Genomic DNA, 26,060 nt, shown 5'->3' with positions numbered 1-26,060 from the left:
AGTGCGTAGAGAGCTTCATGGAATGGGTTTCCATGGCCGAGCAGCTGCATCCAAGCCTTCCATCACCAAGTGCAATGCAAAGCGTTGGATGCCGTGGTGTAAAGCACGCCGCCACTGGACTCTAGAGTAGGGGAGGCATGTTCTCTGGAGTGACCAATCACGCTTCTCTGTCTGGCAATCCGATGGACGTGTCTATTGCAAGGAGAACGGTACTTACCTGACTTCATTGTGCCAAGTGTAAAGTTTGGTGGAGGGGGGATTATGGTGTGGGGTTGTTTTTTAGGGGTTGGGCTTGGCCCCCTAGTTCCAGTGAAGGGAACTCTTAAGGCGACATTTTGGACAATTTCATGCTCCCAACTTTGTGGGAGGAGTTTGGGGATGGCCCCTTCCTGTTCCAACATGACTGCGCACCAGTGCACAAAGCAAGGTCCATAAAGACATGGAGGAGCCAGTTTGGGGTGGAGGAACTTGACTGTCCTGCACAGAGTCCTGACCTCAACCCCAAAGAACACCTTTGGGATGAATTAGAGCGGAGACTGCGAGCCAGGCCTCCTCCCCCGACATCAGTGCCTGACCTGACAAATGTGCTTCTGGAAGAATGGTCCAACCTTCCCATAGACACCCTCCTAAACCTTGTGGATGGCCTTCCCAGAAGAGTTGAAGCTGTTATAGCTGCAAAGGGCGGGGCCAACTCAATATTGAACCCTACGGACTAAGACTGGGGGGCCATTAAAGGTCATGTGCGTGGAAAGGCCGGGGCCAACTCAATATTGAACCCTACGGACTAAGACTGGGAGGCCATTAAAGGTCATGTGTGGGGAAAGGGCGGGGCCAACTCAATATTGAACCCTACGGACTAAGACTGGGGGGCCATTAAAGGTCATGTGCGTGGAAAGGCCGGGGCCAACTCAATATTGAACCCTACGGACTAAGACTGGGAGGCCATTAAAGGTCATGTGCGTGGAAAGGGCGGGGCCAACTCAATATTGAACCCTACGGACTAAGACTGGGAAGCCATTAAAGGTCATGTGGGTGGAAAGGGCGGGGCCAACTTAATATTGAACCCTACGGACTAAGACTGGGGGGCCATTAAAGGTCATGTGCGTGGAAAGGCAGGAGGCCCAATGCAATATAGTGTATTTCTTCAAGTAGACCTGAAACCAGAATTTAGATCCACATTTATTCCTTTTATTGTATTATGCATTAGACTCAGAAATAATAGAGGAAAAAAATTGCATAGCCATTTGTCAAAAAAATCTGCATGTCCATGTGGTCTGTATGGACTGGCCAAAAACAAATGTTCTTTAGCCTATTTTCTCTTCTGAACAAGTTATTTTATTTACGGGTGATAGTAAAATGCTGCATCATGGCCACTAGATGGTGCTGAGGAGCATAGGAAATGTACAGATCTTTGTAACAAGAGATACAATGTAACAATTCTAGAGATTTCTACATTTATTTGCCAATTCTCTGTAGCGTTACCTAGACTTGTTACATTGCATCTCTTCTTATAAAGACATACCGTATTTGCCGGCGTATAAGACGACCCCCTACTTTTCCTGCTAAAATGTAGTGTTTGGGCTATACTCGCCGTATAAGACTACCCCTCTTCCAATGCACACCAGTGGGAGCAATAGTGCCCCATCATTGGTGTCAGTGGGAGCAATAGTGTCCCATCATTGGTGTCAGTGGGAGCAATAGTGCCCCATCATTGGTGTCAGTGGGAGGAATAGTGCCCCATCATTGGTGTCAGTGGGAGGAATAGTGCCCCATCATCGGTGTCAGTGGGAGGAATAGTGCCCCATCATTGGTGTCAGTGGGAGGAATAGTGCCCCATCATCGGTGTCAGTGGGAGGAATAGTGCCCCATCATCGGTGTCAGTGGGATGAATAGTGCCCCATCATTGGTATCAGTGGGAGGAATAGTGCCCCATCATCGGTGTCAGTGGGAGGAATAGTGCCCCATCATTGGTATTAGTGGCAGGAATAGTGCCCCATCATTGGTGTCAGTGGGAGGAATAGTGCCCCATCATTGGTGTCAGTGGGAGGAATAGTGCCCCATCATTGGTGTCAGTGGGAGGAATAGTGCCCCATCATTAGTATCAGTGGGAGGAATAGTGCCCCATCATTGGTATCAGTGGCAGGAATAGTGCCCCATCATTGGTGTCAGTGGGAGGAATAGTGCCCCATCATTGGTATCAGTGGCAGGAATAGTGCCCCATCATTAGTATCAGTGGGGGGAATAGTGCCCCATCATTGGTATCAGTGGGAGGAATAGTGTCCCATCATTGGTATCAGTGGGAGGAATAGTGTCCCATCATTGGTATCAGTGGGAGGAATAGTGCCCCATCATTGGTATCAGTGGCAGGAATAGTGCCCCATCATTGGTGTCAGTGGGAGGAATAGTGCCCTATCATTGGTGTCTGTGGGAGGAATAGTGTCCCAACATTGGTGTCAGTGGGAGGAATGGTGTCCCATCATTGGTGTCAGTGGGGGGTGGAATAGTGCCCCATCATTGGTGTCAGTGGGGGGTAGAATAGTGCCCCATCATTGGTGTCAGTGAGAGGAATAGTGCCCCATCATTGGTGTCAGTGGGAGGAATAGTGCCCCATCATTGGTGTCAGTGGGAGGAATGGTGTCCCATCATTGGTGTCAGTGGGGGGTGGAATAGTGCCCCATCATTGGTGTCAGTGGGGGGTAGAATAGTGCCCCATCATTGGTGTCAGTGGGAGGAATAGTGCCCCATCATTGGTGTCAGTGGGAGGAATAGTGCCCCATCATTGGTGTCAGTGGGAGGAATAGTGCCCCATCATTGGTGTCAGTGGGGGGTGGAATAGTGCCCCATCATTGGTGTCAGTGGGGGGTAGAATAGTGTCCCATCATTGGTGTCAGTGAGAGGAATAGTGCTCCATCATTGGTGTCAGTGGGAGGAATAGTGCCCCATCATTGGTATCAGTGATGGAGCACTATTCCTCCCACTGACACCAATGACACTTGCTGACCCTGTTCTAGTATGGTGCTGCTGCAGCCAGCATATGTGGTTGCAACAGCACCTCTACACGGCACACTTACCTGCTGCTCCTGCACTCGATTTTCACGGGGCCGCTCGGCTCCGCCCCCTCGCCGGTGATTGGCCGCCTGTGTGCCTTTCCTGAGCTACAGTTCTGGCGGCCAATCACCGGTGAGGAGGCGGAGCCGAGCAGCCGCGCGAACATCCAGTGGCCGAACCGAAGGAGCAGCCGCGCTTCCTGGACCGGATCGTCGTGGGACCGGAGCCAGGTAAGAAACAGCAGCCCCTGCCCGCCCCTGTACTTAGTGTCCCTTCCATTGGAAGGGGGGGGGGCGGCGGCGGCACCGTGCCGCCCCCCTAAAAAGTGTCAGTATGCCGTACACCGGCGTATAAGACGACCCCCGACTTTTGAGTAGATTTTCAAGGGTCAAAAAGTCGTCTTATACGCCGACAAATACGGTATGTACTGAATTTCCCATCTAGTGGACATATTAAACTACAGGTAATAATAAAAGAACATTCAGAAGAAGAAAAAGTAGATCAACCAGTTGCTGACCGGCCTATTGGGATATCCTGCGGGCCGTGATCTAGAGTTTCCAGGTAGCAGGCGCACGTGCACACGCCGCCCGCCACCCCTTCTGTGTTGTCATTCGCTACAGCACAAACCGATCAGCAGGACCTGATTTATGACTTGGACCTGCTGATCGGCTTAGCGAATGACAATTCAGAGTCCTGTGTTGACAAACAACACGGCTCTGAATGGAAAGCAGCTACGTGGCTGTTTTTTTTTTCTAATAGGAAAAGCTGTACCTTTTCCACACATTACACATGTCAGGCACACAGTTAACTCTTTGATTGCCCCTAGATGTTAACCCTTTTCCAGCCGGCGTCATTAGTACAGTACAATGTATAGTATCAGCAATAATCACTGTATTAGTGTCTCTGGAAATGTCAGTATCATTTAGTCAGTTCCCACTTAACATCAGTTAGTGTCAGATTGCCCGCCGCACTATAACAGTCCCATTCTAAATTGTTGATTGAGATTACTTGTATTAAAAAAAAAAAAAAAAAAAATCCAATATATACACCATTGTTTGTAGATGCTGTAACTTGCACAAAAAAATTAATATACACTTATTGGGATTTTTTTTAAAGACATGTAGCAGAATACATTTTGGCCTAAATTTATGAAAAACATTTATTTTTGTATTTTTTTATAACTAAAAGTATTTTTTTCATTCCATTTTTTTTTCCGTTTATATAATAAAAAAATAAAACCCCCAGCGATGATCAAATACTAGCGAAAGAAAGCTCTATTTGTGTGAAAAAAATATATAAATTTCACTTGGGTACAGTGCTGCCTGACTGAGCAATTAGCAGTTAAAGTAGTGCAGTGCTGAATAGTAAATAATGCCCTGGTCATGAAGGGGATAAAACCTTTCAGAGCTGATGAGATTAAAGAACAATTATTTTTGCAAAAATTCACACAGAATGTACTGGCAGATTCACTGGACAAATGACTATTATTTCAGATACTTATACAGCGCCAGGGGTGGATTGACCATTTGGAAACTCGGGCACTGCCTGAGGGCCTGGGAAACCCATGCAAGCACAGGGAGAACATGCAAACTCCATGCAGGAGGCACCATGGTCGGGAATTGAACCCATGACCCATTTACTGCAAGGCAGATGTGCTAACCACTAAGCCACTGTGCCGCCCATGTATAAATAAAGGTAAAGGTTGATATCTCTACCTTTATATACATAGGCCCTTGATGGATATAATTAATTTTGTTTTGAGGAGGAGAGAGAGTTTAAAAGGCCCCCCGTGTGCCCCGGGCAAGGGGGCCCCACCCACAACCGTTTCCCTTCATCCTAGGGCATGCAGTTTTCGGAAGTAACAGCCACTTGAAAGACCCTGTAAGCTCTATGCTTCAACCAGGGGCGGACTGACCATTTGGAAACTCGGGCACTGCCCGAGGGCCTGGGTCAGTAGGGGGCCCCATGAGATGCCCCTGGTACCTTTTTCATAGGCTTTTTTGAGTTTGGGCAAGGACACAGGGGCCCCATGATCCCCTATTGCCAGGGGGCCCCATGAGTTGTCGGTCCGCCCCTGTACAGCGCCATCAATTTACGCAGCTCTTTACATATATATTGTACATTCACATCAGTCCCCGCCCCCGAGGAGCGTACAATCTAAAGTCCCTAACTCACATTCATACATACAGATATTAGGGACAATTTAGACAGGAGCCAATTAACCTACCGCAAAGTGAAACAAAAACGAGAAGCGCACCAACCTTGCGCATTACCTCAGCAACCAAATTTTATTAATTAAAGAATGGTACTCACAAACAGCGAATAAAATCAGGCATGTAGTCCTCAAAGGGACTTCACAGATAAGGAGCCAGTGCCAATCCCATCATGGGGGTAGACACTCAGTACAGCCAATTAACCTACCAGCATGTCTTTGGAGCATGGGAGGAAACTGGAGTACCCAGAGGAAACCCACACAGGCACAGGGAGAACATGCAAATTCCAGGCAGGTGGTGCCGTGGTTGGGATTTGAACCAACAACCCCAGTACTGGCAGGTGGAAGTGCTAACCATTCAGCCACTGTGCCAACTATGCACCGTTCTTCATAAACAGCCCTCAAGCTGTAATCAGTTGTATCCTATCCTGTAGAATTCTGAAAATCCTTTTTTTTTCTAGAGATTTTGCAAAACTTTTTTTCTGCAAAAAAAAAGGGAGTAAAAACACAATTTTTTTGGTGTTTATTTTTTTCAACAGTGGAAACTGATTTTCAAACAAATTCAAACTTTGGAAAAACACACATTGCCTTGGTGAAGAAACTTTCAACACAAAACTATGTCATCTGATTATATTCTCACTGAATATCGCTCCAATAGACCCAAGGTAAGGTCACCATTTGTCGGGCACCTTACAGTATATATTCCAGTGTGCGCGCTCAAAGCGAGCTGTACGCCAGCCAAGCGTCAATCCAAAATGGCGCTGCTAAGGTGGCCTGCATGATCACAGCAATTCATGAGTCTGCACCTATACAGGCTGCTCCGGGTGCTCCAGCCACCCTCGTTGTGTACAACGGGACTGGGAGTTGGAGAATGCACAATGCAATGTTTAATCTGGGGTGCCTGCCTCCTGGGGACATTGCCCAAGCAGCTGGGGATGACTGGAAAAAGAAGAAAGATGGACCCCAAATGTAGAGGACACCAGGAAAAATCTATGAGTTACCTGCTTAATCCTGACCCCCTAAACTCTGCACATTGCGTAATCCTGACCCTTAAACTCTGGGTGTTACACAATCCTGACCGCTGAACTCTGGGTGTTACTTACTCCTGACCCCTGAACTCTGTGTGTTACACAGTCCTGACCCTTGAACTCTGGGTGTTACACAGTCCTGACCCTTGAACTCTGGGTGTTACACAATCCTGACCGCTGAACTCTGGGTGTTACTTACTCCTGACCCCTGAACTCTTTGTGTTACACAATCCTGACCCCTGAACTCTGGGTGTTACTTACTCCTGACCCCTGAACTCTTTGTGTTACACAATCCTGACCCCTGAACTCTGGGTGTTACTTACTCCTGACCCCTGAACTCTGAGAGTTACACAATCCTGACCCCTGAACTCTGTGTGTTACACAATCCTGACCCTTGAACTCTGGGTGTTACTTACTCCTGACCCCTGAACTCTGTGTGTTACACAATCCTGATCCTTGAACTCTGGGTGTTACTTACTCCTGACCCCTGAACTCTGTGTGTTACACAATCCTGACTTTTGAACTCTGTATGTTACACAATCCTGACCCCTGAACTCTGGGTGTTACTTACTCCTGACCCCTGAACTCTGTGTGTTACACAATCCTGACCCTTGAACTCTGTGTTACACAATCCTGACCTTTGAACTCTGTATGTTACACAATCCTGACCCCTGAACTCTGTGTGTTACTTACTCCTGACCCCTGAACTCTGTGTGTTACACAATCCTGACCCTTGAACTCTGTGTGTTACACAATCCTGACCCTTGAACTCTGTGTGTTACACAATCCTGACCCCTGAACTCTGTGTGTTACACAATCCTGACCCTTGAACTCTGTGCTACACAATCCTGACCCCTGAACTCTGTGTGTTACACAATCCTGACCCTTGAACTCTGTGTTACACAATCCTGACCCCTGAACTCTGGGTGTTACACAATCCTGACCCCTGAACTCTGGGTGTTACTTACTCCTGACCCCTGAACTCTGTGTGTTACACAATCCTGACCCTTGAACTCTGTGTGTTACACAATCCTGACCCTTGAACTCTGTGTGTTACACAATCCTGACCCTTGAACTCTGTGTGTTACACAATCCTAACCCCTGAACTCTGTGTGTTACACAATCCTGACCCTTGAACTCTGTGCTACACAATCCTGACCCCTGAACTCTGTGTGTTACACAATCCTGACCCTTGAACTCTGTGTGTTACACAATCCTGACCCTTGAACTCTGTGTTACACAATCCTGACCCCTGAACTCTGGGTGTTACACAATCCTGACCCCTGAACTCTGGGTGTTACTTACTCCTGACCCCTGAACTCTGTGTGTTACACAATCCTGACCCTTGAACTCAATCCTGACCCCTGAACTCTGGGTGTTACTTACTCCTGACCTCTGAACTCTGTGTGTTACACAATCCTGACCCTTGAACTCAATCCTGACCCCTGAACTCTGGGTGTTACTTACTCCTGACCTCTGAACTCTGTGTGTTACACAATCCTGACCCCTGAACTCTGAGAGTTACTTAATCTGTACTTGTGAATTCTCTGCATTACTTAAAGAAGAACTCTGGAATGTGGAAAAAAAAGTAACCATTAGTACACCCCCCCTACACAAAACACTAAACGGTTAATAAAATCCTTACCAATAGGAGAAAAGTCGAACTGAATTTTCATGACATCATCTCTGTAATTCAAAAGATAACAGCATCTGCTCTGCCAAGGAGGAGGTGTAACAGCCGGGATTACATTGTGTCCTCTCCTCTATCTCTGCAGTGAAAGGAAACTACAGTTCCCATCAACCTCTGGGAATTGTAGTGAATGTGGGCGGGTACACTAGACCTGTACATGCTGAATGTGTCTGAGAGTCCCTTTCCGCCCACCACAGTAGGTAGAGCTTTATTATATCACTGCTTCCTGGAGAAAGAACTACGGCAGGGATGTGCCAAGACCAGTGGCTGGGGGAATAGGAGGCATAGCAGCCACCGATCTAACAAACAGGAAACCAAAGAGAATGAACGTTTTATTCGAAAATGAATAGGCTATTTCAGAGCAACTACTAAGCGAACAGTGAAGGTAGTAAATCAGCAACAAGGACATGTAAAGATGTTTTTGCCCTGAGTTCTGCTTTAATCATGACCCCTGAACTCTTTGCATTACTTGATCCTGACCCCTAAACTGTTGCCATTACTTACTTCTGACCTTTGAACTCTGGGTGTTACTTGGGCCCGGTTCAAACGTATGCAGTTTGCTTTTGATCCATTTCTGAAGTACTTTTTGTAGTGTGTTTTGCGTTTTTTTTTCACACGCCTTTCTGAAGCGTTTCTTGATGCGTTTTGCATTTACACCTTTTTTTTTCCAATTGTTTTGTGAGAGGGATGAAAGAAAACCCAAAACGTGTCAAAAACTCATAAAAAACCCATCAAGAACACATAAAAAAACACACTACATGTTCTTCTGCAGCGTCTATAATGAAGTCTATTGAACCAAAAACACAACATTTTGCATTTAAAGAGTCTCTAACCCTTTCCAAACAGCGGCTTGAATAAAGCATAGATGTGAACTTGTCCCAAAGGAAACCATGTTAAACGGACTGTAGTGCGTTTCTGCAAAAAGCACCCAAAGGACACATGGGTGTAAACCAGGCCTCAATCCTGACCTCTAAATCATTTGCATTACTTAATTTCCACCCCTGAACTCTTTGTGTTACTTCATTCTGACCCCTGAACTCTGGGCGTTACTTTATCCTGACTCCTGAACTGTCTGTGACCAACTGTCTCAGAGCAAGTGATACTACGGGTATATAAATGGTGGTTTTGTGGGTGTGGTCAGTAGGGTGTCCATTTTGAAAATCTGGTAACCTTAACCCAAGGAGTGACAGGACAGGACAACCACACTAGTGATACCTCAAACAAAGGTTGGCTGTAGGTCTTCCTTAAAATTTACAACAAGCTGAGAACCTGTGAGATGGGTTGGCCAACCTTTTAAGTAGTCTGTAGACTCAGTCTCCGTGTCGCTGGTCTCACACATATGTGGAAAGCATATATCGCAGTACGGCCGGTGACAAAGACAAAAAGTCTCCTCAGAGCTGCTGGTGTCTGACTCGGAGAAAGGAGACTCCGATCGAAACCTCAATGGCCCATTTGTGTCCTGTCCCGCATGAATCCAGTTTATAATACGGCCAGGTTGCCTTGAAAAGTTTGATGGGTCTGATAATGTGGATATCCATAGTCCACCATTTTCATGGACCCTCGTCCCTTCGGTTTGAACACCTAGTTCCATATTATTGGCTGGAGAAGAGGGTACATGCTGTGAAATGTTATCAATAGTTTCATCCAGACTCATTTCACCCGGGTTATTTAGTGTGTCCTCCGTGTGTGCGTTTGCACATTCCCATTTGTCTCTAGCACTCTGGTTTATGAACCATTGGTCTGCTTGGGGCATTTTCTTGTTGGGCTGCAAGGAAGGCCCAGTATTCCTACGACTGTAGGCAAGCCCCCTTCTTCTTCGAGGCATGGACGGCGAAAAGTTGAGGCTGACATTCCGGAAGCGTTCCGTAGAATGCCCCATTGTCTCTCTGTGGATGCTGTGGCTTCCACACCTCTGTCTTCCAGGGGACAACTGGCAACCTTTTGACAGAGTTTCTACACTAAGTTCCCTGAGAATCTCCTGCAGCTTCTCGGTGCTCACATAGTTCACCTTCCTCGATAACCGTTCCCAAGCCTCGCACGTGCCTTCTGCTCCTTTGTCTGTGCACTCACTTGGAGGTTTTGAGGTGCTCTCCATGAAACATGTGGGCACATCAAACTCTTGTTTTGGAATGGAGCTTTCAGAGGGCTGGAGGGCATTGTCTTCCTTGGGGTCTTCTGTAAGAGGATGAGGGTTTTCAACATTTGACTCTATGTCACCTTCTTCATGTGGACTCTGATCCAGGTTTGTGTCGCTGGTCGTCACTTTTTCACTTGGTTCCTGGTTCTCTGATTTGTTGGTGGCCTCGCTGATAGGAGCTATTTGCAATGTAGAAACAGACAGCATGGACACTTCTGTGATCTCTACGCTGCATTCTGATTTTAAGAGTTGCATTAACTTTTCCTTCGCATTTGTAACTTGTTCCTGTAGACTGTCGATCACTGCATTTTTCTGTGGAGCAAATAAAAGTGAATTAGTGGCTTCCAGCATAGGGTGTAGATAGATCTTGGCACTTTGTAAAGTAAGGGATTTACAGGGGTTAAAGTTAGGCTCTAGCAAAGTTTAGCACAATAGGCCCCCCAGCTAGCACAGCTGGGACCTTGTTGAGCAGTAGAATGCCCAGAAGGGCAGCAGTCCTTCACACTGGGATCTCTGGACAAGAACCCTTCTGTTCCAAGCCCCAAGCTATTTATGCTCCCTCCCAGCCACCATCTGGACATCCTCCCCCAGGGATTGGCTGGGATTGTATAAATATTAAGTTACTGATTTGACTCTCCCAGCCCACTGTTTTCCAGGAACCCTGCAGAAGGCAGAGGGAAACAGCCAATCCAGCAACCAGTGAGATACAGAACAGCCCATATTAATCACAAGCAGCTCAACTGACTACAGTGGAGCTAAGAACGAAATTTTCCTAACCTAGCACCTAACTAGGAGGGTGTTACACATTCGCAACAGTTTCACCAGACAGGAAATGAGCGGAAATCTGCAACAGAGGCTCAGACAGCAACAAATGTCTGACAGAAGTTCCAGCTTTCCTTCACCACCCACTAGACAGGTAATTATTCGGCCAATTCTCTTAACGGGTGGCTGCCATTGACTCGTTTTCGGACAGCGATGAGGTTGCTGACTGTGTAACCACTTGAGGATTTTGAACAGAAGGGAAATATAAGAGATACGTCCTAAAAAAACTTCAGCAAGAGTTTTGAGGAAAGGCCTCTTACGTCCTGCACCTCCTCATTGGCCACCACCCCTCCTGCTCAATCATTATGACATTTGCTTTGCATTGCGCAGCAGGAGCACCTGTCTAAATGCATTCAGAATTCATTTTGACACGGGGCCCAGGGCCTATCAGTTTAGCAGGGGGGCCCGGGACAAAGAGTGGACTTTTTTTAAATTACTTTTGATACCACAGGATGGGGTTCCCCACAAATAAAGTTCCCTGGGCACCATCAGGGCCCGAGGACAAAGAAGGAACTATTTTCTGACTTTTAGGAGCAGGTGGCGTAGTCTTTGCTGCCTCAGCTCCCGACAAAATTTTATAAATTTTGAAAATGTTGGCCTTTTCTTCGATTTCAATCCACTAGGGCAGGACAGAACTATAATTTAATTGCTGAGAGCCACGGCACAGAGGATTACTCCATGGGGATCTATGGAAGGTTCATTGGAATTTGTGCCACTGGCATTGGCAGGGGCTAGAGATGTAGCAAATGCAAGCACCTGCTGCTTATTATATATATTTCAGGTACTTATATAGCACCATCAATTTACATATATATTGTACATTCACATCAGTCCCTAACCCTCAAGGGGGGTACAATCTAAGGTCCCTAACTCACATTCATACATACTAAGGAAAATGTAGACAGGAGCCAACATACCTACCAGCATATCTTTGGAGTGTGAGAGGAAACCCACACAGGCACAGGAAGAACATGCAACTCCAGGCAGGTGGTGCCCTGGTTGGGATTCAAACCAACGACCCTAGTCCTGCCGGGTGGAAGTGCTAACCATTTAGCCAAAGTGCTGCTTCCTTAGGAACCATTGATAGAGGGAAGCGGTGATATATACAAATGGTAGAAATGCCTTCCATATACGTATGATGCTCAGCTTCTGCTGAATAGGCCATAGTTCTTGTATTTGTTTGAATGCCATACAGCCATAGTTGAATTTGGACCGAACTGTTGGCTCATCCCCAGGGGCAGACTGACCATTTGGAAGCTCGGGCACTGCCTGAGGGCCCGGGGTCAGTAGGGGGCCCCATGAGATGCCCCTGGTGCCTTTTTCATAGGCTTTTTTGAGTTTGGGCAAGGACACAGGGGCCCCATGATCCCCTATTGCCCGGGGGCCCCATGAGTTGTCAGTCTTCCCCTGCTCATCCCTATCCAGGAAGGGGGGGGGGATTATGTCAGGCAGGCAATATGGGGCCCCACTATTTCATATGGCAGCCTGGCAGTACCCCACAGTATAAGCCGGCCCCTGAGGATTATAGAGGGAGTGAAGCCACACCTCGCTCTTTCTGTTCTATAACCTATAAGAAACCAAGTTGTGAGCCGGCCATTATTGTTTAAGGCAGAAGCAGATACAACCAAAGTGCCAGATATTAATGAAAAGTATACCTTATGGCTTCGCTCCAAGCTGTGGATGGAAGGAAAAAAATCACCCCTCCGGCAAGTGCGAAGAAGGGAGCATGAGTCCGGGCGATTCCAGTGTCAGCCAATACAAGTGAAGGGATGGACGCTGCTCAACCGACCCCAGAAGTGAAGGATGGACGCTGCTCAACCAACCCCAGAAGTGAAGGGATGGACGCTGCTAAACCGACCCCAGAAGTGAAGGGATGGACGCTGCTCAACCGACCCCAGAAGTGAAGGGATGGACGCTGCTAAACCGACCCCAGAAGTGAAGGGCTGGGCGCTGCTTAACTGACCCCAGAAGTGAAGGGATGGACGCTGCTAAACCGACCCCAGAAGTGAAGGGATGGACGCTGCTCAACCGACCCCAGAAGTGAAGGGATGGACGCTGCTTAACTGACCCCAGAAGTGAAGGGATGGACGCTGCTCAACTGACCCCAGAAGTGAAGGGATGGATGCTGCTCAACCGACCCCAGAAGTGAAGGGATGGTTGCTGCTCAACCGACCCCAGAAGTGAAGGGATGGGTGCTGCTCAACTGACCCCAGAAGTGAAGGGATGGACGCTGCTAAACCGACCCCAGAAGTGAAGGGATGGACGCTGCTCAACCGACCCCAGAAGTGAAGGGATGGACGCTGCTCAACCGACCCCAGAAGTGAAGGGATGGACGCTGCTCAACTGACCCCAGAAGTGAAGGGATGGATGCTGCTCAACTGACCCCAGAAGTGAAGGGATGGACGCTGCTCAACCGACCTCAGAAGTGAAGGGATGGACGCTGCTCAACTGACCCCAGAAGAGAAGGGATGGACGCTGCTCAACTGACCCCAGAAGTGAAGGGATGGATGCTGCTCAACTGACCTCAGAAGTGAAGGGATGGACGCTGCTCAACCGACCTCAGAAGTAAAGGGATGACCGCTGCTCAACCGACCTCAGAAGTGAAGGGATGGACGCTGCTAAACCGACCTCAGATGTGAAGGGATGATCGCTGCTCAACCGACCCCAGAAGTGAAGGGATGGGATCTGCTTCTTCCGACCCCAGAAGTGAAGGGATGGACGGTGCTAAACCGACCTCAGATGTGAAGGGATGGACGCTGCTCAACCGATCCCAGAAGTGAAGGGATGGACGCTGCTAAACCGACCCCAGAAGTGAAGGGATGGACACTGCTAAACCGACCTCAGAAGAGAAGGGATGAACGCTGCTTCTACTGACCCCAGAAGTGAAGGGATGAACCCTGCTCAACCGACCCCAGAAGTGAAGGGATGGACGCTGCTCAACCGACCTTAGATGTGAAGGGATGGGCGCTGCTCAACCGATCCCAGAAGTGAAGGGATGGACGCTGCTCAACCGACCCCAGAAGTGAAGGAATGGACGCTGCTCAACCGACCCCAGAAGTGAAGGAATGGACGCTGCTCAACCGATCCCGGAAGCGAAGGGATGGACGCTGCTCAACCGACCCCAGAAGTGAAGGGATGGATGCTGGTCAACCGACCCCAGAAGTGAAGGGATGGATGCTGGTCAACCGATCCCAGAAGTGAAGGGATGGACGCTGCTAAACCGATCCCAGAAGTGAAGGGATGGACGCTGCTAAACCGACCTCAGAAGTGAAGGGATGGACGCTGCTCAACTGACCCCAGAAGTGAAGGGATGGACACTGCTCAGCCGACCCCAGAAGTGAAGGGATGGATGCTGCTCAACCGACCCCAGAACTTACCTCAGTCAGCAGGCGTTTCATGGACGTATTTTCACCCAGCAGCTGGTAGATCTGCTCCTCGCTGTACATCGATCTCATGCTTTTGCTGGGACTGTTGAAATATTTGGCCATGTGGACATTTGTGTGACTGGACTCCTCTTCCAACTGCCTCCACTGCAGCAGCTGGGGGAGACAGAAAAAATATTCACTTGCTGCTCACATGCGCCATAACATTGTAACTTCAAAAGCCATTGCTATTATTTTCAGATCATCAGCTTTTATTAAAGTAATACCTGGTGATCCCACTACCGCCTTGGCCAGGCACTTCCTGTTAGAGGGTGACAACGCTCTGTTCCTCTTGCCCAAAGGTACTCCTGTGTTGTCACCCTGTCGCACAGGCTTTAAATCGAGAATAGCTTGGTGATCCAGACAATTCCTTGGCTTCTTGTCCCAGGGTAGAAAAGGCCCCCTAAGCAGGGCCTGCGTTGTCCCCTCCAGGAAAGTGCCATCCCTGTGCAGGGCCGGTGCCAGACTATTTTGCGCCCTAGGCGAGACTAGCTACTTGCACCCTCCCCTCCTAAAAAAAAATCAACCTTCACCTGTAGTTCGACTTTGCCCATACTAGCACACATCCTCTTTCCCCTCACATTTTACCCAAGCATAAATCCTCTCCCCCAAACCCCCCCTCCTAGCATAAATCCCCCCAATCCCATATCCTAGCACAAATCCCCTTAAACCGCTCCTCCTAGCACAACCCCATCCAAATTACTCTTCCCAGTACAAATCCTTGCTCCCCGCCTAAATTCCACATCCTAGCACAACCCCTTCCAATTCCTCCTCTTAGCACAACCCCCCCCCCCCCCAACACAAATCCCTCCAATCCCACTCTCTTAGCACAAATACTCCCTCCCCCAATCCCCTCTACTAGCACAGCCCACCCCAATCCCTCCTGTAACCCAAATCCACCCCCCCCCATTCCTTCCTCCTAGGACAACCCCCCCAATCCCCTCTCCTAGTACAAATATCCTCCATTCCCCCTCCTAACACAAATCACAAATTCCCGAAATCCCTACTCTAACTAAAACTCCTCCATATTACCCTTCCCAGCATAAAATCCTCCCACTTTATCCAAATCTCACCCCCTATTGTAGCACAAATCCCCCCCATCCAAGCCTCCCTCCTACTCCTAGCACATATCCTCCTATTGCTTCTCTCAGCACAAATTTCCCCCCATCATCCCCATTACCCTTCCCAGAACAAATATCCCCCATCCCACTCCTGCCCAAACCACTCATTTCAGCGCAAATGATTGTCACCCCCCCCCCCACTTTTCATTGTGTACAGTTCCCCTAGCCTGTGAGCTCCACCCCAGCACCCCCTTTATCTGGCGATGGTGAGAGTAGAGAAACCAGCGGCCGTGGCTGCGCCCTAGGAAGCAGTGCGCCCTAGACGGCTGACTAGTTTGCCTAGTGGTCCCTGTGGACTCCAAACTTACATAGTGACAAATGGTGAACCAACATTTACAGCTTGGAGTCCACAGGGGGGCAACAGGGCATGGGATGTTGAATGTCACTGGGAAGGGACCAGGGGCGGACTGACAACTCATGGGGCCCCCGTGCAATAGGGGATCATGGGGCCCCTGTGTCCTTGCCCAAACTCAAAAAAGCCTATGAAAAAGGTACCAGGGGCATCTCATGGGGCCCTCTACTGACCCCAGGCCCTCGGGGAGTGCCCAAATTTCCAAATGGTCAGTCCGCCCCTGGAAGGGACACAAGGTGGACGAGGCCAAGGGGAGCACGTTGGACAGGCATGGCACATATGCTTTGCTAACAAAAGGGAAGCAATGAGGAACTGAATGATTGGCAAGCAGCACTATGTTACATTTATGGTTTTGGACTTAATATCGCCTTAAGACACCTCATACAAGAATTGTGGCGGGCAATGAGCCAATCAGCTATGAGGAACAACAAGATTAACATTTTTATTTCCATAATAATGATCCTATGGAGAAAGGGCTTGCAATGATTGTCATTATACCGGATTTATATAACACCAGCAGTGTACTCGGTGCTTTATAAAACGATAGGAGACCGTGCAGCTACAATACCAATCAGTACACGAGGGTCAGGAGGGCTCTCCATGCTTCCTTTGGTACCTGTGGGATGAAGATGAGGCAGTTGATGGTGGTGGTACAGATGAGGATGCTGCCGGAGGTCACCCCATACACCAAGTTGGGCCAGGAGTGGAAGAATCGAGTGACTAAGAGCACGACCCCGGTGCCCACAACCACAAAGGTGGTGCCAACCATGATGACCAAAGACTGGTTCACCGGAGGAGTGCTGATGTTCTTGGTCAGGCCAGCCAAGTAACTTCCATAGAGGAGGAAAATACCCTGAAATGAACCAGAAAGATTCTTAATTATTATTATATTTTTTCGCACTGTTTTTAAAAGATGATGTTTAATGTGCTTTCCTTGGTTATTGTTGATCACTTTATTCCTATCACAAGGAATGTAAACATCCCTAGTGATAGAAATAAGCAGCGACAGGTACTCTTTAACCAATCAATACGTCCAGTGATGCTCAACCTTTTTTCAGCCAAAGCACCCTTTATATTATGGACAGTCCCGAGGCACCCTTTATAATGACGGACAGTCCTGAGGCACCCTTTATATTATGGACAGTCCAGAGGCACCCTTTATATTATGGACAGTCCCGAGGCACCCTTTATATTATGGACAGTCCCGAGGCACCCTTTATAATTATGGACAATCCCGGGGTGCCCTTTAAAATTACAAACAGCCCCAAGGCACCCTTTATAATTACGGACAGTCCTGAGGCACCCTTTTAAATTATGGACAGACTTGAGGCACCCCATTCTAAAATGTGAAAAACTATTCTAATAGTTGTATATAACGCAGCAACATCCACACACGTAGGACACCCAACGTTACAGGTGATTAATTCTTCCAAAGCATACACTTTTGCACACTGGTACTGACTAATATTCCAATGTTTCTCTTCTCCCTCAGTTTTTCTCCATCACTCAGCTAATGTGCCAAGGCACCCCTGAAGAAACCTCAAGGTACCCTGGTTGAGAAAGGTTGAATAAGTCGATATGACCCCACATCTCTCCTCTACAATGTAAAGCATTAGATTTTAAAAAAAGCATCAATCTAGTGCTGTAAAAGAAAAAAAAATCACCTTGTTTACAATAAGCCGGACGTAATGACATCATACCGGTCTTCCTAGGCCATAGAGATGAGTGGAGGCCATCCTTCTGTCAGTCATCTCCATGCCCAGCAGCTGCGATTGTCAGATCAGTTCTCGGACTCACCAATCATCCCAATAAGCCAGAGAACCACCAAACGGCGGCTGGGGGTGGTGGTGGGGGTACAGCTATGCAAGACTGAAGGGGAGGAGCCAGTACACCTGTGAAAGACTGAAGGGGAGGAGCCGGTACACCTGTGCAAGACTGAAGGGGAGGATCCGCTACACCTGTGCAAGGCTGAAGGGGAGGAGCCGATACACCGTGCAAGGCTGAAGGGGAGGAGCCGGTATAACTGTGCAAGACTGAAGGGGAGGAGCCAATACACCTGTGCAAGGCTGAAGGGGAGGAGCCTATACACCGGTGCAAGGCTGAAGGGGAGGAGCCGGTATAACTGTGCAAGACTGAAGGGGAGGAGCCAATACACCTGTGCAAGGCTGAAGGGGAGGAGCCGATACACCGATGCAAGGCTGAAGGGGAAATGCCGGTATAACTGTGCAAGAGTGAAGGGGAGGCCGGCGGTCAGATTTAAGTATACCTTTAGGGAGTGTTTAAAGCCCCAGGTCTGATTTCATTCTTTTGCTGCCTGTGTCTTTTTGATGAGATTTTCCATCACTTCCTGTCCAGGAGACAAAACTTTTAGGAATCTTTCCAAAATGAAGGAAAATTGCTTCTTAGTTGTCCCCACTGTAAGATCTACCCTCACTTCCTTTTCTGGTGACAACTGTAAAATGCGGGATTTCCCATCACTTTGTGCCACTGGGATAATGGTCACAAGGACCAGCAGAGAGGGCGATTTGCTCCAATGGCTGCTGAAAAAAAACACCCATCAGGGGTCCTAATTCTTCTCTGCTCCATCCAAAACACAAAAAAATGTTGGCTTTGGATGCATTTTAACTCCAACAAAATTTTGGATGGGGGATTACTTGCAGAGAAGTGCTTGTTAAGGATTAACCTGCAGCCCATGCAGTCCCTGTGATAATACGGCCACTGGATCTCCCTACCACATAACAGGACTGGATATCCTCAACAAGGACAGTTGCTGAGCTCCTGCATACCACCGCTGGCCACTAAAACTGCCTTCCCACAAAAGGCACGACATGCCTGACAAAGGGGTCCTGCGTGGCTCCAAAACCTTGACTTTCTGTTGTGCTGTGATCTTTTTAGAATAAAAACCTTTTTTGGACCATATTGGAGATCCGTGGTGTGCTGGCGAATATGTACACATCCTACACTGGAAGCCGTGAATAATTCTGTTGGGTTCGGTCATAAAACATTCGTTGCACGAATATCAGAAGCATTTGACAGAGGTTACTGCCTGTATCTTCAGCTCCACCTAGTGGCCACAATGCAGTAGTTTTGTGAAATATCTCAAGGAGAAAACTATAGCACATTTTGACCTCTAGATGGAGCTGATGACACAGGAATGAACCTGACATTTCGTTCAGGGGGTAGGATTACTTCGGACATTCGTGCAACAAATGTTTTATGAATCGACCCCTATGTGTGTCTCAGCTCTGCTATTACCTTGAAGCCCAACAACAGGGTGACCCAGAAATCTGGGTAGAGGGAGGAGCAGGAGAGGGTTCTGGTCACAGCGCAGTGCGTCTCCCTCTCAGCCGCCTGTAAGAAACAGTACAAAATTCATATTGTGAGTTTATGGGTTGCATAGAAAATCTGTCTAGGAATCTAGAAGTGTTAAAAGATCATTGTATATACATTATGTACAATTATACACTTAATATTGTATATTATATTGCCAAAAGTATTGTCCCCGCCCTCCCAATCATGTGATTCAGGTGTTCCAATCCCCTCCAAATCATGTGATTCAGGTGTTCCAATCCCCTCCAAATCATGTGATTCAGGTGTTCCAATCCCCTCCAAATCATGTGATTCAGGTGTTCCAATCCCCTCCAAATCATGTGATTCAGGTGTTCCAATCCCCTCCCAATCATGTGATTCAGGTGCTCCAATCCCCTCCATATCATGTGATTCAGGTGTTCCAATCCCCTCCATATCATGTGATTCAGGTGTTCCAATCTCCTCCATGGACACAGGTGTATACAATCAAGCCCCTAGGCATGCAGACGGCTTCTACAAACATTGGTGAAAGAATGGAGCTCTAAGGAGCTCAGTGACTCCAAGCGTGGTCCCATGATAGGTGGCCACCTGGGCAATAAGTCCATCCGTGACATTTCCTGGCTACTAAATATTCCACGCTCAACTGTTAGTGGGATTATAACAAAGTGGAAGCCACTGGGAACAACAGCCACTCAGCCACCAAGTGGTAGGCCACGTCACATGACAGAGCGGGGTCAGCGCATGCTGAAGCGCACAGTGCGCAGAAGTCGCCAACTGTCTGAAAAGTCAATACCTAAAGACCTCCAAACTTGGTGTGGCCTTCAGATGAGCCCAACAACAGTGCGTAGAGAGCTTCATGGAATGGGTTTCCATGGCCGAGCAGCTGCATCCAAGCTTTCCATCACCAAGTGCAATGCAAAGTGTCGGATGCCGTGGTGTAAAGCACGCTGCCACTGGACTCTAGAGCAGTGGAGGCGTGTTCTCTGGAGTGACCAATCAAGCTTCTCTGTCTGGCTATCCGATGGACGTGTCTGGGTTTGGCGGTTGCCAGGAGAGCGGTACTTGCCTGACTGCATTGTGCCAAGTGTGAAGTTTGGTGGAGGGGGGATTATGGTGTGGGGTTGTTTTTCAGGGGTTGGGCTTGGCCCCCTAGTTCCAGTGAAGGGAACTCTTAAGGTGATATTTTGGACAATTTCATGCTCCCAACTTTGTGGGAGGAGTTTGGGGATGGCCCCTTCCTGTTCCAACATGAGTGCGCACCAGTGCACAAAGCAAGGTCCATAAAGACATGGAGGAGCCAGTTTGGGGTGGAGGAACTTGACTGTCCTGCACAGAGTCCTGACCTCAACCCCATAGAACACCTTTGGGATGAATTAGAGCGGAGACTGCGAGCCAGGCCCCCTCCCCCAACATCAGTGCCTGACCTGACAAATGTGCTTCTGGAAGAATGGTCCAACCTTCCCATAGACACCCTCCTAAACCTTGTGGACGGCCTTCCCAGAAGAGTTGAAGCTGTTATAGCTGCAAAGGGCGGGGCCAACTCAATATTGAACCTTCTGGACTAAGACTGGGAGGCCATTAAAGGTCATGTGCGTGGAAAGGGCGGGGCCAACTCAATATTGAACCCTCCGGACTAAGACTGGGAGGCCATTAAAGGTCATGTGTGTGGAAAGGCCGGCGGCCCAATACTTTTAGCAATATAGTGTCAAAAGACTTGCGTAACAAGGTAAGAGAACTTTATAAAGATGGAAAAGGATATGAAATGATATCCAAAGCCTTGAATATGCCAGTCTGTACTGTTCAATCACTTACTAAGAAGTGGAAAATTATGGGCTCTCGATACAAAGCCAAGGTCAGGTCAACCAAGAAAGATTGTAGCCACAACTGCCAGGATACAAAGAAAAACCCCACAGGTGACCTCAGGAGAAATTCAGGCTGCTCTGGGAAAAGGTAGTAGGATTGGTTTTGTACAAAGATACATGAACAAAAACGAGCTGCATGGTCAAGTTTCTAGAAAGAAGCCTTTATGCACCAAAACACTGTAAAATGGGGCGAAGTCCAAGGAGAGTGAATGCAAGACATGGCAGCGAGTTCCCGTTTTTTATGTAGCTAGAAGATATTTGCCTGCTGACTGTCCAGTGACATCACATATTGGGTTCTATTACTGATCAGAATGGATTTGGGTTCTCACCTTGATGCTGGCGCTGACATTCTGGGCACAAAGGATGGGATCAGACAACACCCAGGAGAGGAGCAGCACGGAGTCAATGAACAGCAGGGCGGCCTGTAGACCCAGCAGGGTCAGGTCCTTTATAATCTGCAGGATGAACACAGGAATCAGTGATACATCATAAGAGGACCTGTCACGGCACTGCTGCTATTCCTTCTCTGTAAATGTGAGACCTGCCAAAGCTCAGCTCCGCAGAGGTCAGTAATCACATAACAGTGTTGGCATCCTGAGGCCCGGGGTGGACTGACCATTTGGGCAATCGGGCCATGAGATGCCCCTGGTAACTTTTTTTTTGGTGTGGTTTCAGTGTGGGTGAGGACACAGGGGCCCCATGATCCCCTATTGCCCGGGGGACCCCATGTGTTGTCAGTCCGCCCCTGATCACAACTTTCATTTCTGACCTGACCCCCCGATATTAGTGTTGTGGTAACACTAGATGTGTTCGGTGTGAGAGGTGCCAGGGACTGGGGTACCATGCTGTGTGTCTCTCTGTCCACTAGGGGATGAGACGAACTGCCTTGGGTTCACAAACTTCAAAGTTCGGATGCTGAACCTGAATCCCATTAAAATCAATGGGAGCCGAATCCATCAAACCACAAGGAAAACATTATTACAAAGTGCCAGCAAATGACATCTCCCCGCTGCCTTCTTAAGATTGATAATATACAGGTTAAATTGTTAGCAAATGACATTTCATTGCTGGTTTCATTAAAAAAAAAAAAAAAAACCTCACAGGCCCCACCAAAGAATCCCAAAATACATAGCAGATATAGGGTCTGCTATGTATTTTGGGGGACCTTTGGAGGAACCTGTGTGTTTTTTTTTTCAAGAAGCCGGCAATGAAATGTCATTTGCTAATTTAACTTGTATCATCTTTTTTGTCTTCATAAACGTCACTTTTGCTATATGTACAGTAAGAATGACAAAGAACTTTTGTGTAGAGTCCCCCCCCCCTTCCCCAAAATGAATACCAGACCCTTTGAGACTGGTATGGATTTTAAGGGGTACCACATGCCAAAAAAATACAAAGAAAAATGCATGAGATCCTCCAGGAAATTCATACCATATAGTTGGGGTCTGGTATTGATTTTAAGGGGCATTCCAAAGCAAATAAGGTGTTGGGTCCCCCTAAAAATCCATATCAGACCCTTAATCTGAGCATGCAGGAAGGGTGCCCAGGAAAGGGAGGGATGAGCAAATGACCTCCTCCCCTCTTGAACCATACCAGCCCTCAACAAAGGGGGTGTCTTGCCAGAAAGGGGGCCCTGGCAAAGCACCTTGTTCCTATATTGATGAGGACAAGGGCCTCTTCCCTACAATCCTGGCCCAGTGGCTGCGGGGGGGGGTCTCATTTAAATGTGGAAGCCTCCTTTAAGAATAAGGGGCCCTCAGGTAAGCCCCTGTGTTGCCATGGCCATTTGTAGTGATTTTATAGCATTAACATTTTAGTTACCTGTGGTTTTTGGAAGGCAGGCCTCCCCTATTGAAATGCAAATGAACCTGTTAGACTGGTTCATGAGCTCCCAGGAAGTGAGGCTGCAGGATATGATCTAACAGGAAATAGAACCTTAATAGACATAAGCCAAACATCACCCCACCCCCCCATGTTAATGAGTATGGGTCCATAGTAGTCTTACTCATTCATACAAAAAAATGTAATCTAGAACAGGGGCAGACTGACAACTCATGGGGCCCCCAGGCAATAGGGGATCATGGGGCCCCTGTGTCCTTGCCCAAACTCAAAAAAGCCTATGAAAAATGTACCAGGGGCATCTCATGGGGCCCCCTACTGACCCCGGGCCCTCGGGCAGTGCCCGAGCTTCCAAATGGTCAGTCCGCCCCTGGTTGTGATCACTATTGGGGTTCAGTAAAACTCACCACTCGTTTGTCGGGGATGCGATGCGTGAACACTCGATGTAGTCTCCAGCTCTTCCCCAGCAATGGCCCAAACACCAGAGACACCCCGATATACAGGAAGCTGATCCTCACCTGAGAGCCAAAAAAAAAAAGAGTCAGTCAGGGAATACAATGCAGTTTATGATATCCCTAGATCAGGGCTGGGCAACTGTGGCCCTCCAGTTGTTGGTGAACTACAAGTCCCATCATGCCTCTGCCTTTGGGAGTCATGCTTGTAACTGTCAATTTTACAATGTCTCATGGGACTTGTAGTTCTAAAACAGCTGGAGGGCCACAGTTGCCCACCCCTGCCCTAGATGAATGCAGCAGGGGGGCTGAGCAAGGAGAAAATGGAGTTGAGGGAGATATATACACTGTACAGTATTTTTAAGGAGGCCTGTGCTTAGAAAAATGTGCAATCTGCCTCTAACATCTATAAACAGGCATTGGGGTGACACCCATGTTAACACGTTTCCCCAAAAAAGCATGGATGGAAGTCAACCCTTACTGGGTGGTCCACATTAACAGAGCAGCAGCATTTACAGAGTCACTAATATTTGAGTGTTGCTGCCTCTGCCTGCACTCCCTCTGACTTAGATGCATTAGCTCAGCGTAGACATCAAGTTGGCATGCTCTCTGCATTTCATAGGCATGGATAAAGGAGAATTACTTTCCAAAATTAACCAGGGAAAGGTCCAGGGAAGGAAATCAGGTGGGGGGGGGTTCAATGGCTCATACAAGTACTGACATATATTCCTTGTCATGCAACAGACCCTAGTCAATCATTCACAGATAGGTGCAGAAGGTACCTCCTCATCCTTCATAGACCTTGTGTGCAGAAGGTACCTTCTCGTCCTTCACAGACCTTGTGTGTAGAAGGTACCTCCTCATCTCTCACAGACATTATGTGCAGAAGGTACCTCCTCGTCCTTCACAGACCTTGTGTGTAGAAGGTACCTCCTCGTCCTTCACAGACCTTGTGTGTAGAAGGTACCTCCTCATCTCTCACAGACATTGTGTGTAGAAGGTACCTCCTAGTCCTTCACAGACCTTGTCTGTAGAAGGTACCTCCTCATCTCTCACAGACATTGTGTGTAGAAGTTACCTCCTCGTCCTTCACAGACCTTGTGTGTAGAAGGTACCTCCTCATTTTTCACAGACATTGTGTGTAGAAGGTACCTCCTCGTTTTCCACAGACCTTGTGTGTAGAAGGTACCTACTCGTCTCTCACAGACATTGTGTGTAGAAGGTACCTCCTCATCTTTCACAGGCCTTGTGTGTAGAAGGCATGTCCTCGACTGTCACAGTCAGACCTTGTGTGTAGAAGGTACCTCCTCATCTTTCACAGACCTTGTGTGTAGAAGGTACCTCCTGGTCCTTCACAGACCTTGTGTGTAGAAGGTACCTCCTCATCCTTCACAGACCTTGTGTGTAGAAGGTACCTCCTCGTCTTTCACAGACATTGTACATAGAAGGTACCTCCTTGTCTTTCAGACCTTGTGTGTAGAAGGTAATTTCTCGTCCTTCACAGATATTGTGTGTAGAAGGTACCTTCTCACATTGTGCCTAGAAGATACTTTTGTGTCTTTCACAGACATTGTGCGTAAAAGGTACCTCCTCGTCTCTCACAGACATTGTGTGTAGAAGGCATGTCCTCATCTGTCACAGACATTGTGTGTAGAAGGCATGTCCTCATCTGTCACAGACAATGTGTGTAGAAGGTACCTCCTTGTCTTTCAGACATTGTGTGTAGAAAGTACAGCCTCGTCTTTCGAACATTGTGCCTCGAAGATACTTTTGTGTCTTTCAAAGACATTGTGTGTAGAAGGTACCTCCTCGTCTCTCACAGACATTGTGAGTAGAAGGTACCTCCTCGTCTCTCACAGACATTGTGCGTAGAAGGTACCTCCTCGTCTCTCACAGACATTGTGTGTAGAAAGCATGTCCTCATCTGTCAAAGACAATGTGTGTAGAAGGTACCTCCCTGTCTTTCGAACATTGTGCCTAGAAGATACTTTTGTGTCTTTCACAGTCATTGTGCGTAAAAGGTACCTCCTTGTCCTTCACAGACCTTGTGTGTAGAAGGTACCTCCTCATCTTTCACAGACATTGTGTGTAGAAGGTACCTCCTCGTCTCTCACAGACATTGTGCGTAGAAGGTACCTCCTCATCTTTCACAGACATTGTGCGTAGAAGGTACCTCCTCAACTCTCACAGACATTGTGTGTAGAAGGCATGTAATCATCTGTCACAGACATTGTGCATAGAAGGTACCTCCTTGTCTTTCAGACATTGTGTTTAGAAGGTACAGCCTCGTCTTTCGAACATTGTGCCTAGGAGATACTTTTGTGTCTTTCACAGACATTGTGCGTAGAAGGTACCTCCTTGTCCTTCACAGACCTTGTGTGTAGAAGGTACCTCCTCAACTTTCACAGACATTGTGTGTAGAAGGTACCTCCTCGTTTCTCACAGACCTTGTGCATAGAAGGTACCTCCTCGTCCTTCACAGACATTGTGCGTAGAAGGTACCTCCTCGTCTCTCACAGACCTTGTGCATAGAAGGTACCTCCTCGTCCTTCACAGACCTTGTGCATAGAAGGTACCTCCTCGTCCTTCACAGACATTGTGCGTAGAATGTACCTCCTCGTCCTTCACAGACATTGTGCGTAGAATGTACCTCCTCGTCTCTCACAGACCTTGTGCATAGAAGGTACCTCCTCGTCTCTCACAGACATTGTGCATAGAAGGTACCTCCTCGTCCTTCACAGACATTGTGCGTAGAAGGTACCTCCT

At 47.9% G+C, this 26,060-nt stretch overlaps 1 protein-coding gene across 1 annotated transcript in view; it reads right to left on the bottom strand.

The window, feature by feature from the left end:
- Positions 1-7,291: 7,291 nt before the first annotated feature.
- The window catches only part of LOC149429393 (putative G protein-coupled receptor 156), a 29,701-nt gene continuing 10,932 nt past the window's right edge, over positions 7,292-26,060 (bottom strand). Inside the window, exons 4-9 of the mRNA XM_089666458.1 lie at positions 23,250-23,360; positions 21,333-21,458; positions 19,088-19,183; positions 16,449-16,685; positions 14,315-14,476; positions 7,292-10,427 (exon numbers count right to left, since the gene is read on the bottom strand). Of these exons, the coding sequence (XP_089522584.1) occupies positions 9,195-10,427; positions 14,315-14,476; positions 16,449-16,685; positions 19,088-19,183; positions 21,333-21,458; positions 23,250-23,360 (1,965 nt within the window). The 3' untranslated portion in view covers positions 7,292-9,194. The remainder of the gene's footprint in view (positions 10,428-14,314; positions 14,477-16,448; positions 16,686-19,087; positions 19,184-21,332; positions 21,459-23,249; positions 23,361-26,060) is intronic.

This window comes from Staurois parvus, unplaced genomic scaffold (assembly GCF_062004578.1).
Source record: "Staurois parvus isolate SC_StPar_1 unplaced genomic scaffold, SC_StPar_1.0 ptg002720l, whole genome shotgun sequence".
Classification (NCBI taxonomy): domain Eukaryota; kingdom Metazoa; phylum Chordata; class Amphibia; order Anura; family Ranidae; genus Staurois; species Staurois parvus.
The sequence above is the reverse complement of the archived record's forward strand: the minus strand, read 5'-3'. Positions and strand labels throughout refer to the sequence as shown.